This window comes from Brassica oleracea, chromosome C5 (assembly GCF_000695525.1).
Source record: "Brassica oleracea var. oleracea cultivar TO1000 chromosome C5, BOL, whole genome shotgun sequence".
Taxonomy (NCBI): domain Eukaryota; kingdom Viridiplantae; phylum Streptophyta; class Magnoliopsida; order Brassicales; family Brassicaceae; genus Brassica; species Brassica oleracea.
This window is the reverse complement of record NC_027752.1, coordinates 41,235,286-41,249,766: the sequence shown is the minus strand read 5'-3', so window position 1 is coordinate 41,249,766 and position 14,481 is coordinate 41,235,286. Positions and strand designations below refer to the sequence as shown.

Sequence of the window (14,481 nt, the reverse complement as noted above, 5' to 3'; positions counted from 1 at the left end):
GGTTAATAAATGAATTAATTTTATTATATAATAATATATATATGCTATGAAAATAAATATATAAAAACTAAAGTTTAATATTTTCTAAATGTTTTTTAAAACATAAAATAATAGTTTGGATATGTATACACTTATGTTTAAAAAGTATTTAACAAATACTTAAACTTTAGTTTTTATATTTTTATTTTCATTTGACATGTAAAATATCAAAAAAATAGTTTAGACTATTTAAAATTTTCTGTAACAAAGTAAGAGTTATGACATCTAAAAAAATCAAGATATAAAACTCACAAATATTTAAATATCTAATGTGAATAATAAATTAACTTCAAATTCAAAATAAACGAAAAGTAAAAGACCATTGTAATAAATTATTAATAACATAAATAAACTAACGCCAAATCACATCAACTAATTTTGGTTCTCTCTATCATCGTTCACTTCATTTTTTTAGGTGACATAGTGAAAAATCTTCATCAAAATCTAAAAATCACAAATATAAAACTGAAAAGGGAAAACCTAACTTCTTTTTTTCGTCAGCATCTAACTTTTTAATTGAAAACTTAGAATATAAAACATAATCTAAAAACTAAAAAAAAAATAAAAGTTATTTATTGGTTCAACCAGTGGTTCAACCGGTATCGGGTTCCAGGTTTTAGTGGATTTTTGCGGGTTTCTAAATATTGGGATTTTCATAAAATCCAAAACAGATTTTTTCTGGGTCACCGGGTTTACCGGTTTAACCGCGGGTCCGGGTTGGGTTTCAAAACTTCTTATTCGTTTTTAATATGAATTTGACAATTAATAATGCGGCCCCATCTTAAATCATATTACTCACACATCTTAGATAACTTGATACTGTAACTATTACTTTAAATTACTTTACATCTGAAATGGGGTTTGGCCTTTGATTAGTTTCCTTTGCCAGAAACAACCAGAAAATGGGCAGAGTTGACCCTATCAGAAGCACCCCAGTTGCTACGTGACAGTAACATTAATGTTCAAATTGAATATATTGACAAGGATAACAACACAGTTCAAGTTCTTCGTTGAGCGGATTACAGCACCCTCGAAATAAGTGAGGTAGGTAATATAAAACACTTTACACAACTTTACAAAGTACTCCTTACGTTGATATATTGTTGACAAATGTTTCGACATGTTTTTTACTAATAGTCACTCCGAGGTATCTAATTTTAGATACCTTATAAGAAGCTAAGGAAGTTAAGGTCGAGTAAGACCTAGGGGAATGATCTAAAAGTTTTATCTTAACCAACAGCTTTATTCCCCTCCGGTGTCCCAAACTATAGCAACCAACGGAACACCTCACTCCAACAACAACTGTTGGCTGGATTCCAATAAAACCAATTATTTACAGTGGAAGCCTCAGCTAAATTAAAACTTCGGTGCAGTCCTAATACTAACAAAAATATATAGTTACATATGTATATATATGTAGATATTTTTTGTTACTATTAATTGCTAAATATTTAAAGTGATGATAAAGCAAAAACAGCTACAGATATATCAAAACCACAAAACAAAGAGTCATGTGAAACACAAGTATGAACTAACACTGAAAATTGCAACTATCAGGAACCTCAAATAGTGTTTAGTCGATGCGCAAGGGGTCATCATTTTTGTTTCTTTGAAACTTAAAAGGGTCATCTTGACCGCAATGGTAAAGAAATGTACAAAAACAGAATATGCAAAGCCATCAGGCCAAATCCAATGGCATTATGTCATTACTTTCTCTCATCCTCCTAGCCGTAAAGGCGGGAAGCTTCAGAGATGGAAGATCAATGGCGTTATATCTCAACATGAACACAACAGTAGACATGTCTACTTTTGCCTGACTCTGTGCTTAAACCGTGTTTTCAGTGGTTACTTATGAGCTAAGAAACCACTTTATTATCTTAAAAGATACTAACACTAAATGTTTACTTACTTTATCACTTCCTTACAAACAAAACAATATAATAATTGTTAACACTACGGCTTGAAACAAACTAATTAGAATACAAATGAGTCTTATCTTCCTTGATGATCCATCTCTGTTCTATCGTGCTGAAACAAGCATTAAAGCAGAAAATCTGCATGGTAAAAATTTGAAGACTATACTAGAACAGACAAGTTGCAGACTTCTTATCTCTGGTTGGGAGCATCGTCTGTGTCGTGCTGAGATTGGTCTTGCCATCGCTCTTCCACGTACAGGCTTTCAAAGACGAACATTGCAAGGAAGGTTGTAGACGTGATTATTTTCCTCATTGGTGTTACTAAGGAAGGTTGGATCCGTTTGTGTTATTCCACTCCCTATTATTCGGTTTGTTTAAATGGAGAACTGGCGGGATTCTTTCCGGGGAAGAAAGGTCTTAGGCAGGGGGACTCAGTTTCTTCTTCTCTCTTTGTTTTAGTTATGGACATTCTGTCTAAGAAGCTTGACCACGCCGCCTTGACGAACCAGTTCACTCTACATCCTCGATGTTCTAGACCACTCATTTCACATTTAAGCTTCGCTGATGACATGTTGATTTTTTTCGATGGATCAGAAACATCCTTATCTGCGATCATCGATACTCTATCTGATTTTCACAGAGTTTCTGGTCTGGGACTCAGTGTACCAAATTCGTGTCTCTTCGTGGATGGAGGGAACATCACCTTCGCTCGGTCGCTTGCAGGACGATTTGGAATATCACAAGGGTCTCTCCCGGTAAGATATCTCGGTTTGCCTCTAATGCCTCACAAGCTAAGGCCTAGGGACTATCAGCCTCTCCTGGACAAAGTTAGAGCTAGAATAAATTCTTGGACAGTTAAGATTTTATCTTTTGCGGGTCGGCTTCAGCTGCTGCAATCTGTCCTATATGGAATCTTCAATTTTTGGGCAGCTATTTTCCCACTTCCACAAACTTGTATAGACTCTTTAGAGAGAATGTACAATGCTTTTCTTTGGAATGGTACTCCAGACTCAGCACGAGGTGCAAAGGTTTCCTGGGAGTCGGTTTGTACACCAAAGAAATCAGGTGGCTTGGGACTAAGAAGAATGGCAGATTCGAACCAGGTTTACGGACTTAAGTTAATATGGCTTATTTTTGCTGCCAATGGATCCTTGTGGGTAGCGTGGGTGAAGGAACAATTAATAGGAAACATAATGTTTTGGGATGCGGACTTTCAGAATATTGGATCATGGATTTGGAGATCGCTTATGAAGCTCAGACCTACAGCTCGCCCATTCTTGGTCTGCAATGTTAGATCTGGCTCAATTGCTCTTTTTTGGCACGACAATTGGATAGGACTCGGACCTCTATTCGAATTGTGTGGAACCTCAGGTCCTATGGTCTCAGGTATAGGATACATGGATTCGGTTTCTATGGCATCAACTTCTAATGGATGGCGCCTTCCAAGGGGTCGCCATCCTATAAACCAATTCCTTCGAGATTGTCTTTCAACTGTCTCCTATGACCTAGACCCTTTAGCCCAAGATTTCTTCCAATGGAAACATTCACCTGATTCTTCTCCAGGAGACTTCTCTACCATAAAGACATGGGCATCTCTACACCCGAGCCCTCCGCATGTTTCCTGGTTCAAATCTGTCTGGTTCAGCTCTAATATACCAAAGCATGCCTTCACGGCATGGATTGACTCTAAAAACAGATTACCTACAAGGGATAGGCTGATAACTTGGGGAATGACTGTGCCAAGCTCCTGTCTCCTCTGCGACCGGGCTAATGAATCAAGATCACACTTGTTCTTTGATTGTCTTGTATCTGCAGAGGTTTGGTCATCTTTTTTTCACTCATCCCACACTTCACCAGCCTCACTCTTTTGATGGTATTCTCACATGGGTTTTAACAGCTTCACATCCCAAAGTTAAATTTATTTGCAAGCTTCTACTTCAGGCAGTATGCTATGTCCTTTGGCGTGAAAGGAACCTGAGATTGCATAACTCAACAAGCAGATCAGCCCACCTCCTTATCAAGGAAATTCAAGTGATCATGAAGGCAAAACTCATAGGAATGGACCGCATACCAGTTCAACCAACCCAACGCTCTCAATCTTTTCAGGAGTCTCATCTTGTTACTTGGTTTACGTACTTCCAGCCGTAACGACGTCTTAACTTTATCGCTTTAAAGCTTTCGTTCACATGTGTCTCTTTTAAAAATTTTATTTGCTTTCTGAAAACTGACGTCCCACTATAGGGAGGAAGACTATTATTTAAAAAAATATATATAAAAAAAAACATTAACAAAAAAAAAATGTTTATAATTAATTTTTTTTTTTAAAATAATTGTATAATTTTTTTTTGAAAAATGATTAACCGTATAACTAGAGAGTTAGAATGGGGCTAACATTAATATTCATTCTAAGTGGACAAGAATCTCTAAAATGATTGCAAGGGAACAATATGTGAGTGTTTTATTCTTTTTCCCTAAAAATAATGAATTTTTTTGAACTTTAAAAATAATGAATGTTACTGTTATATATTTTTCTCAAGTTTAAGCGCCAGGAAGACTGAGTGGAATGATCTTCACAATCCCGGGGCGTCAACCTATCTCAACCGATGAGACACCATTCTCCAACCACAACGACATGGCTTCCTCCATAAGCAATTATTTTAAAACAGTCCAAGCCTCCATTAAATATCATCTTCTAAAAGCCAAAAATGTTACAGAAAAAGATAGCTAAACAGACACTAATTTCCTTCTTTTTTTTTTGAAAGGAACATACACTAATTTCCATTGCATGTGTAAACAGAACAGAGACAATAACACCGTAAATTAGCTTCACAATTACCATTGAAAATTGTTGGTTCATACTCAAGGTGGCCCGCAATTGTGAAGAAAATTAAAACACCAGGAGCACAGCCATCATCACAATATCAGACTATTCCCGAAGCCTTAACAAACAGACTACAACTTACTTAACATTTAATGTTTGTTTACAAAAAATTAAATCACACCACTACTTAAATAAGAAGAAATCTCGACAAAACTTCGAGCTTCACCAAGAACACATATAATTAACCCATCTACATAACACATCAACTAACAGCACACTGCATGCCACTAGTATATATATATTTATGTGTAATTATTGTCATTCATTTATACTGTAATGGTCAGTTAGTAAGAGCTTAAATTTGATTACTGATCGATACTCCCCCTTGCTAAACTAGCAAATAACAAGTATGTTCCGCAAGTGTATATGTAAGAGAAAGATGCAAAAGACTACTGATTCAGGCTAGACGTGGGCTGGTTATATAAGACCCATAAATAGAAACAAAGGCCTAGTAACAAAAACATAATCGAGCGAATTAAAATATGAATTTAATACCAGAAAAATCACCTATATATTATTTGTGAAACATTACAACTTCTTTTTGTAGTCACGTGTCATCATTAGGATAATTCTTAGAATTATTAGAGAAATAGGTTGGTCCATCTAATTATATAATAAGTTTTTTATTAAACTAACAATAAATTCATTATTAATATCATTTATTATTTCCTTAAATAAAGATTACGGAATTGTCTAATGTGGCTAAAATATATATGACAATTAATGATTTTGAATAATAAAGATCTGATAAAAAAAATAATGTATCTTATCAAATTTGTTTAATTTTAAACTATTAAAATTAAAAAATCACAATAACCATATTATAAAAATTTAGATTTAGATTTTTCTGTATATGTTATATTTTGAATTTTAAAAAACGACTATAAATTACTAAAACTGTTAAAAGTCTCACATTCAAATTTTACGATCCATGGTTTAAAATTTTTGTTATGACAAAATACTAATGATTACAAAATCATATAAGTAAAAGTCTAATTTAATTAATCATTAACATTTAAAATATATATGTATATATATCATTCTAAATTAAACTATAAACCATATTGAATAAATAAATATTTTAGTTTCAAAATTTACTTTGAATAATTGTTTTTGATAAAAGTTTTGAACTAACATTGATAATTTTTTTAAAATTATAAATTACTAAAATTATTAATCCCACAATGAAAATTTTGTTAACAATAATTTAAAGTTTTTGCTATTAAAGATACACATGATAAAAATAACATATGAGTAGAAAGTATCATTTAATAGACATTAATATTAAAAATATACTATGTATGTTAATATCATTTAAATTTAATTACATATTCTATCAAATTTTTTAAAAAATTGTTTGGATTAATAAAATTGATTTATACGTTCGCACCAATTTAACTAGTAATAGTTATTGACTTTTAATTATTCAATATATTTTTATTATTTCATAATATGTAAGAACATAAAATACATACAATAATTTATATATATAATATTTATATATGTAAAAACATAAAATACATACAAGGCGCGGATCTTAATCTAGTTCATTCTTAAAACCGATGACTATACCTCCTCCCATTGCCTATCGCGATCTTAGATCAATTTATCAATTCATTAACATAAAAAGTTAAGTCTCCAAAAGTTCTCTTCCTCTTCTCACTATCAAGTCTTCTTCACCGTCTCTCTCTCTGAGTCTGTGACTATCAGATCCGCCGAGTCTTTCTTCTTTTCCTTCATCTAATCAATCGATTTCGCAAACCCTAGCTTCGTAGATCTTAGATCTGCTCAAATCCATGGCCTCTTCACCTGGAAACCCTAACCCTAACAATCCTCCGCCGTTCGATCTCGGTACTCTCTTCAAACCTTCGTCGAGTCCTTTCCCCACGCCGCCGGCGTCGTATCCTCCCCCCGCGGGTCCGTTTCTTCAGCAGCCCTACCCCCCTCCGCCGCAGCAACAGGAGGCCGCGCCTTCCTCTTCGAGTAGCCTTCTCCAACAACAGAGATCACTCCCTTTCCCCTCGCCGCCTCTGAATCTCCCCCAGTCGCCGTCGCCGCGTGCTAGTGCTAATCACAATCCCGGTACACACATCCTGGCTCTCCTCAACAACAACAACAACAACGGCGCGACCAATCAAGATCCGCCGCCGCAGCATCAGGCTCCCGTGGCGAGTCCGCACGAGATCCGCTCGTTTCCTTCGAGTCCTGTTCGCGTGCCGAGCTGTAAGCTTCCCAGAGGGAGGCGGTTGAGCGGGGAACACGCTGTGTACGATGTCGACGTGAGGTTACACGGCGAGATTCAGCCTCAGCTTGAGGTTACTCCGATTACCAAATACGGGTCGGATCCTCAGCTCGTTGTGGGTCGCCAAATCGCAGTGAACAAGATCTACATATGCTATGGATTGAAAGGAGGAAACATTCGTGTTCTCAATATTAACACCGCTTTAAGAGCTTTATTCCGAGGCCATTCTCAGGTTAATAATAATAATAATAATAATAATAAAATCTATAATCTTTGTATACATATGGTTTTAGCTTCCTTTTATTAACTCACACTATATCCTCGTGTTTGTTGTGTGTGTGCAGCGAGTGACAGACATGGCCTTCTTTGCTCATGATGTTCATCTCCTGGCTAGGTTTGTGTTCTTTTTCGTTATGCTTCCTTTTTTGATTTACCGTTTTTTACAGACCACCTTACCGTCTGCTTTTTCTATTTCTGAAAACAGTGTTAGCTTAGATGGAAAAGTTTTCGTGTGGAAAATATCTGAAGGGTCTGAGGGAGATGATGACCCCCAGATAACTGGAAAGATTGTCCTTGCTCTTCAGATACTTGGTGAGGAAGACACCAAACATCCACGTGTTTGTTGGCACTCCCACAAACAGGTATGGATAAACATTTCTTTTAGTTGCATATGTTTCTTCGTGTACACTTTCTGATTGCCTAAAATCATATTTTTTTTCCAGGAAATTTTGGTGGTTTCAATTGGTAAACACGTCCTCCTAATTGATACTACCAAAGTTGGCAGAGGTGAAGTATTCTCGTCTGAGTCTCCGATTCAGTGCCACCTTGATAAATTGGTTGACGGTGTAAAGATTGTTGGCAAGCACGATGGAGAGGTTACAGATTTATCTATGTGCCAGTGGATGATCACACGCCTCGTTTCTTCTTCTGTTGATGGCACGGTTTGTATTTGTTTTATACTTCACTCGAGTCATCCTATTTCCATCATCTTTGTTCTTAATATTATTTCTAAAGATGAATTAACTTAGGGGTTGAAACTGATTACACATCGTATTGGAATGGTGAATTTTACTTAAGTGGAACCCATCAGCCTGTTTACCTTTGTTATGCTAGTGAAGTTGACATCCAATTACAGTTCTAGCTCATTTCTGAATTTGGGACATTGGCTTAGTTTCATCTCAGACGTGCACTCTGTATTGTCGCTTCTCAACCGGTCACATTTTGCAGTAGTTAGTGTTTTAGTGTGTGAGAGAGAATCTTACTCTCGCTGTCCTCATAATATTTACCAGGTTAAGATTTGGCAAGATTTCAAGGCCCAACCAGTTGCAGTTCTGAGACCTCATGATGGCCATCCAGTCAATTCGGCAACATTTGTGACATCCCCTGAGAGATCTGATCACGTCATTCTCATCACTGGGGTAATTATTTTGTACCAGTATTCCGATTTTTTTTTAGTCTTGTCTAATGCGAAATTAAATTTGCTGTGTTGAATTTACATTTTATAACATAGCTTATCTTTGTGCTTAGTTGCTAACTCTGTCTGTGTATGCAATATTTGCAGGGTCCTCTAAATCGAGAGATGAAGATTTGGGTCCCGACTGGAGAAGAAGGATGGCTCCTGCCAGCTGAATCTGAGTCATGGAATTGTACTCAGAAACTTGATTTGAAAAGTTCAACTGAGCCACGAGCGGAGATGGCGTTTTTCAACCAAGTTATAGCCTTGTCTGAAGCAGGCCTCCTCTTGCTTGCAAATGCGAAAAGGAACGCCATATATGCTGTGCATTTGGACTATGGCTCATCTCCAGCTGATACAAGGATGGACTACTTGTCTGAGTTTACAGTCACTATGCCGATATTAAGTTTTATCGGGACTAATGATCCTCCAGAAGAAGCCGTTGTTAAGGTTTATTGTGTTCAGACGCAAGCAATCCAGCAGTATACATTAGACTTATGCTTGTGTTTGCCTCCTCCTATAGAGGAGAGTGTGGGTTTGGAGAAGTCAGATTCTAGTGTTTCGCGGGAGGCTAATTTGGTTGAAGGCATATCAAAACCATCTGGAATGAAGCTTACAGATTTACCTTCAGCTGATTCAGTGCCTAAACCATCTATTTTAGTGAATAGATCGAAAGGTGCTAATACTTCGACTTATTTGGCGGGTTCTGCATCTGTGGAGACGACAGCACCAGTACTTGTTTCATCCAACGGCGAGCCTAAAGCTTCTGGGCTGCTATCTGAGACCAGTGCTGCAGGGTCGGCGTATGCTACTTCACCCCAGCTTCCTCTAAGTCCCAGACTATCAAGTACACTTTGTGGCCATCAGACTCCAGTGGATGTTATTGAGCCAATGCTACCACATCATGAACTCGGTGGTCAAGGACCTTCTGTATATTCTGTTGATAGGCAAGCAGATCCTGTTAAAGAAAGAAATTTGGAGGAAAGCTCAAGAAGCAAGGACAAGGATGTTACGCCTGCTGATGATGTGTCTGGGATGCGAACCCCACAAGCTTTCTTCAAGCACCCCACGCATCTTGTAACTCCTTCAGAGTTTTTGATGCGCGTTTCGTCTGCTGAAGCTTCCATTACCACTGAAGACAAAAGGGATAGAGATGCAAATATCCAGGACGTCAATATTGATTCAAGAGACACAGAAGTTGAGGTAAAAGAAGTAGGGGAATCAAGTTCGACGCAGAATGGTGAAATCAATTACAGTGATGAAACTGAGCATCGCACTTCAGTAAATACAGAAAAAATCTTTTACTCACAGACTACGAACCTGAGCACTGAGATGGCAAGAGACTGTTATCCTGGTACAGAGTTAGAGGAATCTAAGGCTTATGAACAGTCTGTACAAGCTGGGGATAATCTTGAATCGAGAGATGTGTCTGGAAAGCTTCCTGAGTCGGTTTCATCAATTGGGCTTCCACAGTCAGCCGCTACAAACAAAGGGAAGAAACAGAAGTCCAAAAGCTCACAGGGTCCCGGATTGTCATCTACATCCTCAAATGTTGCTAATTTGGCTGATACCTACAATGAGCAAACTCAGAGTTCAAGCCAACCTATCTTAGCTTTGCAAGAAACAATGAATCAGGTGACATTTTGATCTTGACATTAATAATTAATCTATTGCTTAACTTGCGGTTACTATGATTTGGCATAGAACATGTTCCTTTGTAGCAATCGGGATTGTAATTTCTATGGAAGTTGCATTTCTCTTGCAGATGATGGTTTCACAGAAGGAGATGATGGTTTCACAGAAGGAGATGCAGAGACAACTGTCCAATGCTGTCAATGGCCCTGTCACTAAAGAAGGTAAAAGACTAGAAGTGGCTATAGGGAGAATGATTGAGAGATCCAGCAAGTCAAATGCTGATGCTCTGTGGGCCCGCTTACAAGAGGAGATCGTTAAGAATGAAAAGGCAATGCGTGACAATTCACAGCAAATTGTGAATGCAGTGACAAACTTCATGAGCAAAGAGTTAAATGCATTGTTTGAGAAAACGATAAAGAAGGAGATTGCTACAAATATTCCAGCCATAGCTCGTGCGTTGTCACCAGCTATTGAAAAAACTGTATCTTCTTCAGTCACAGAGTCCTTCCAGGTTCAAATTTTACTTCTAATTGGTAGAGTTGATTTTTCAAATTGTATTATTGTATTGTTGAAAAAAGTGTTTTTTTCTTTCTTTTGTACAGAGAGGACTTGGTGACAAATCAGTCAATCAGCTTGATAAATCTGTTAATTCAAAGCTTGAGGCAACCATAACTAAGCAAATTCAAACCCAATTTCAGACATCTGGCAGGCAAGCCCTCCAGGTAAATTGGAATTCAGCATGTTTAAAATCACTTATGTAGACGGACTGCAAGTCTTAACTGCATCATAGCTTGGCGAAAATTGAACTGATCTCTTATATTTCTACCATTTATAATTGTCAGGAAGCTCTTAGGTCGGGTCTGGAGGCCTCGCTCATACCTTCCTTTGAGAGGTCATGCAAGACCATGTTTGAGCAAGTAGACGCAGCCTTCCAGAAAGGGATGGCCGAGCACACAAACGCAGCCCAACAACGGTTTGACGCTGGACACTCCCAACTTGCTCATACTTTAAAGGTATGATGGAAAATCATCCTTCTTCCCATTATGGTTGCAAGATCGAAACAGATTATTCCACTTGCTGAACTGGTTACATGATCTACAGGAAACCATTACTTCTGCGTCGTCAGTTGCTCAAGCATTGAGCCGTGAATTAGCGGAGAGCCAAAGGAATCGCTTAGCTCTCGCCGCCGCTGGAGCAAATTCTAGTGGATCAAACACCTTGGTTTCTCAACGAAGTAGTGGACCTTTGGGTGCTCTTCTTGAAAAGGTTTGTCACATCTCTGGAACTAATCATAACTATGAATGTGATATAAGCCTTGTGTTAGTCTACTGTAGGAGCATTGTAATTACCCTAGGTGGCATGTAGCTAATTGTAACTGCTCAGCAATCATAGTTGATTCGGTTTAGCTAGAGTGCTACCAAAGGAAATTTTAGGTAGAAGTAAGCATATAGAATTGGTCTAGGACCTTGCATCGTTTTGTTCACTGTTGTCCAAAGAGTGATTGAAGAGAGAATTATTTAATGGATCTTAGAAGAATCCCAAGTTGATATCTTTGTCTGAGTTTTTTGACAATCGCAACATATTATTCCTTTCAGGTTGAAGCAGACCCAATAACAGAACTATCAAGGTTGATATTGGAACGCAAATACGAAGAATCATTTACTTCAGCTTTATATAGAAGCGATGTCTCCATAGTATCATGGCTCTGCTCACAGGTGAAATTTAATTTTGCGCAATTGTAAAATTTCTCATTATCTTCAGTTTTAATCTCATGACATTGGTTTTTGCCAATTTCAGGTGGATCTGCGTGGACTACTGGCGATGAACCCGCTTCCTCTGAGCCAAGGCGTTCTTCTGTCACTGCTGCAACAGCTAGCCTTTGACATCAGCAAGGACTCATCCCGTAAGCTTGCATGGATGACCGATGTGGTTGCAGCAATTAACCCATCAGACCCGATGGTTGCTGTCCATGGTCGCCCAATCTTTGAGCAAGTGTATCAGATTCTGCACCACCACCGCAACACACCAGGCAGCGACGTCTCTGCCACAAGACTTATAATGCACGTGATAAACTCCATGCTTATGGCCTGCAAATGAATCCCTCTCTCGCTTTGTTCTCTTTCGCCTTGTTCGTTGCTTATTATAAAAAGAAAACATAGGAACACAACAATCTCTACTCGTGTCTGTGTATCTCTCTACCTTTGTCAGATTTTTGATGATCTTTTCATTTTTGGTTTGAATTTTGTATTTTCCTTGTCATTTTTCTTTTAAGTGTATAATCTGGTTGTTTCATATACGTTTCCTCAAGTTGATCTTTATGTAAAAACCAAACCAATGTTTTGGAGGTTTTCAGTCAAAAACACAGGCACGTATTTGTTTCTGTTCCTGTCCTTTACAGTGCGTGTTAACAACTTTTTTTTTTTTCTGTTCTTTACAGTGTAAGTGTGTGTTACAAAATTTCATTAATTATAGTATAAAATATGATTATTATTAGTTTATAAAAAATATCTTAAATTATTTCCTGAATTAAATTTTAAAAGTTATGGTTGTGATGTAATTAATTGACAGCAAAATTCACAGCATGAAGCAAAAAATAATATACACGTCTCTTCTTGAGTTAAAATAAAAGGCTCATACAACTTACTTCCCCTTTAATTTTCCAAAGATATGACAAAGGAAAACAAAAAAAAAAATTATCAAAGGGGAAAATGAAGTCAAAAAGTGCCCTTTCGCTGCTGCAAAAAAATCACCAACACTGATCCGTCTCCCACCTCCGGGTAGTCGTGTACACCCGACCCGCTCGACCCATAGCTCCAGCGTGAACCCGTCTCCGCCGTGTTACCAGCGTCGAATCGTAGATAGCTCTCGTTGTCGGATCCGCCAGCGTCGCGTAAGCTTTGTGGATCTCCATGAAATCTCGCCCGTCAGACTCCGACGCATCGGGATGGTAAACCTTCGCTAAGCTCCGGTACGCCGTCTTAATCTCCGTCAGCGACGCCGTTTCGTTGACTTTCAGCAGCTCGTAGAGGCTCGACGCTCGCCGGCGAACGGATTCCGTTACAGCTGGCTCGGCGTTGAATGTCTGCTGCGTATAAGCCCTGACCGACGTAGCTCCGGAGGGAAACCGTGCGTTTCCGTTGCGAGATCCGACTGTCTTCTTCGACTCAAGAAAGCTATTTCCCGGCGAGAGTCGAAGGGAGCTAGCGGCGGAATAAACTAGAATTCCAGACATTTTAAGTAATTAGATTATAACCAGAGGGGCAAATTCGAAAGAAATTGAATCTTTTTGAAAAGAAGCAAAGCAGAGAGGTTCGTGTTGAGGAAGAAGATATGAATCACAAGGAGAGAGGGATTGAGAATATTACCTTTATTTATAGAGAGGAGAGAGCTCAGAGTCCAAAAGTTTTTGTGTGATTTTGTTAATTTAGAATATTCGTTGCTAACCAAAAAAAAAAAAGAAGAAGAATATTCGTTGCTATTTTCTTAATATTTTAATTTTTAGAAAAATATACTACTTGGTTTTAGAATCCGGGTTTGTTCATTCTAGCTGTTATTGAAAATTTTAGAGAAATGTCAACCAAAAAATATAAGAGATACTAAATTAACTTTCTTTGCTGATTAGTAAAACCTACTGCTCAATTTTATTTAAAATAAAGTAATTAAAAGGAGCGAAATTCAAGGAAAAAAGAAAGGTAAAACCCGTGGGGGCGACGGCAGTCACCAGTTTTCTCAAAAATCTATGGTACGCTGACGTGTCATCCAGTTCAAAAGATTGGCCTTCTAGAATCTCTTTATTGGCTAGGCTCAGCTTACTTGATCGGCTCGCTAAGATTGACGTGTCAAACTGATAAAAACAATATTTAATTTTTTTTAAGGCATGTTTAATTATTATTTGTATCATTCATAATTAGAGAATAATTAGTTTTTGATAGTACATGTTTTATGAATTTAAACAGACATTAAATTAAAGGATGGGTTTTTTTAACAGTCAGCTCTATCCATTAATTTAAATGTGGGCAATAGTGTTTAACTGTTTCCTCAACTAATTACTTGCAATGCCCTTTTACAAAAAAAAAAAAACGAATTACTTGCAGAATAACTTGGGATCGAAAAGAAGAATGTGCTTCTAGAAGAAATTGTGCCCATCAAATCAACGGCTGAGAATTAACAGAGCAGCAATAAAGTATCTTTACAACCAAGAAAAATAAACGCATAGACAAATAAATATCAACGCCTTTCCAGAAGCTTTTGCTTTTGTCTTTATCAACAAAATTATTGCTAAGTTATAATTCTATTTTATGATCAAACTAGTGTG

The 14,481-nt window shown here is 37.5% G+C and overlaps 2 protein-coding genes across 3 annotated transcripts; one reads left to right on the top strand and one right to left on the bottom strand.

Moving 5' to 3' along the window:
* Nucleotides 1-6,427: 6,427 nt before the first annotated feature.
* Nucleotides 6,428-12,556, top strand: LOC106292521 (enhancer of mRNA-decapping protein 4-like). 2 transcript variants are annotated; one of them, XM_013728124.1, is made up of 12 exons: nucleotides 6,428-7,310; nucleotides 7,423-7,472; nucleotides 7,563-7,719; nucleotides 7,801-8,019; nucleotides 8,368-8,496; nucleotides 8,640-10,166; nucleotides 10,318-10,677; nucleotides 10,769-10,888; nucleotides 11,009-11,179; nucleotides 11,268-11,432; nucleotides 11,762-11,881; nucleotides 11,964-12,556. In XM_013728124.1, exons 1-12 carry the CDS (start codon nucleotides 6,633-6,635, stop codon nucleotides 12,261-12,263), a joined length of 3,996 nt encoding a protein of 1,331 aa, XP_013583578.1. In that variant the 5' UTR covers nucleotides 6,428-6,632; the 3' UTR covers nucleotides 12,264-12,556. The 2 variants fall into 2 exon arrangements, with proteins under 2 accessions (XP_013583578.1, XP_013583577.1); XM_013728123.1 differs by having other exon boundaries at nucleotides 6,429-7,310; nucleotides 10,297-10,677.
* A 171-nt stretch (nucleotides 12,557-12,727) lies between these two features.
* LOC106292625 (chaperone protein dnaJ 11, chloroplastic-like) lies at nucleotides 12,728-13,520 on the bottom strand. Its single transcript, XM_013728247.1, has one exon. The coding sequence runs from the start codon at nucleotides 13,396-13,398 to the stop codon at nucleotides 12,913-12,915; it is 486 nt and encodes a 161-aa protein (XP_013583701.1). The 5' UTR covers nucleotides 13,399-13,520; the 3' UTR covers nucleotides 12,728-12,912.
* Between the last annotated feature and the right edge of the window lie 961 nt (nucleotides 13,521-14,481).

Excerpts from the sequence above, each read along its gene's own strand:
- LOC106292521 (XM_013728123.1), top strand. The coding sequence starts at position 6,633 with ATGGCCTCTTCACCTGGAAACCCTAACCCTAACAATCCTCCGCCGTTC. Across the intron at positions 7,720-7,800 it reads GTTGGCACTCCCACAAACAG|GAAATTTTGGTGGTTTCAAT; the intron begins GTATGGATAAAC and ends TTTTTTTTCCAG. Across the intron at positions 8,497-8,639 it reads ACGTCATTCTCATCACTGGG|GGTCCTCTAAATCGAGAGAT; the intron begins GTAATTATTTTG and ends CAATATTTGCAG.
- LOC106292625 (XM_013728247.1), bottom strand. The coding sequence starts at position 13,398 with ATGTCTGGAATTCTAGTTTATTCCGCCGCTAGCTCCCTTCGACTCTCG.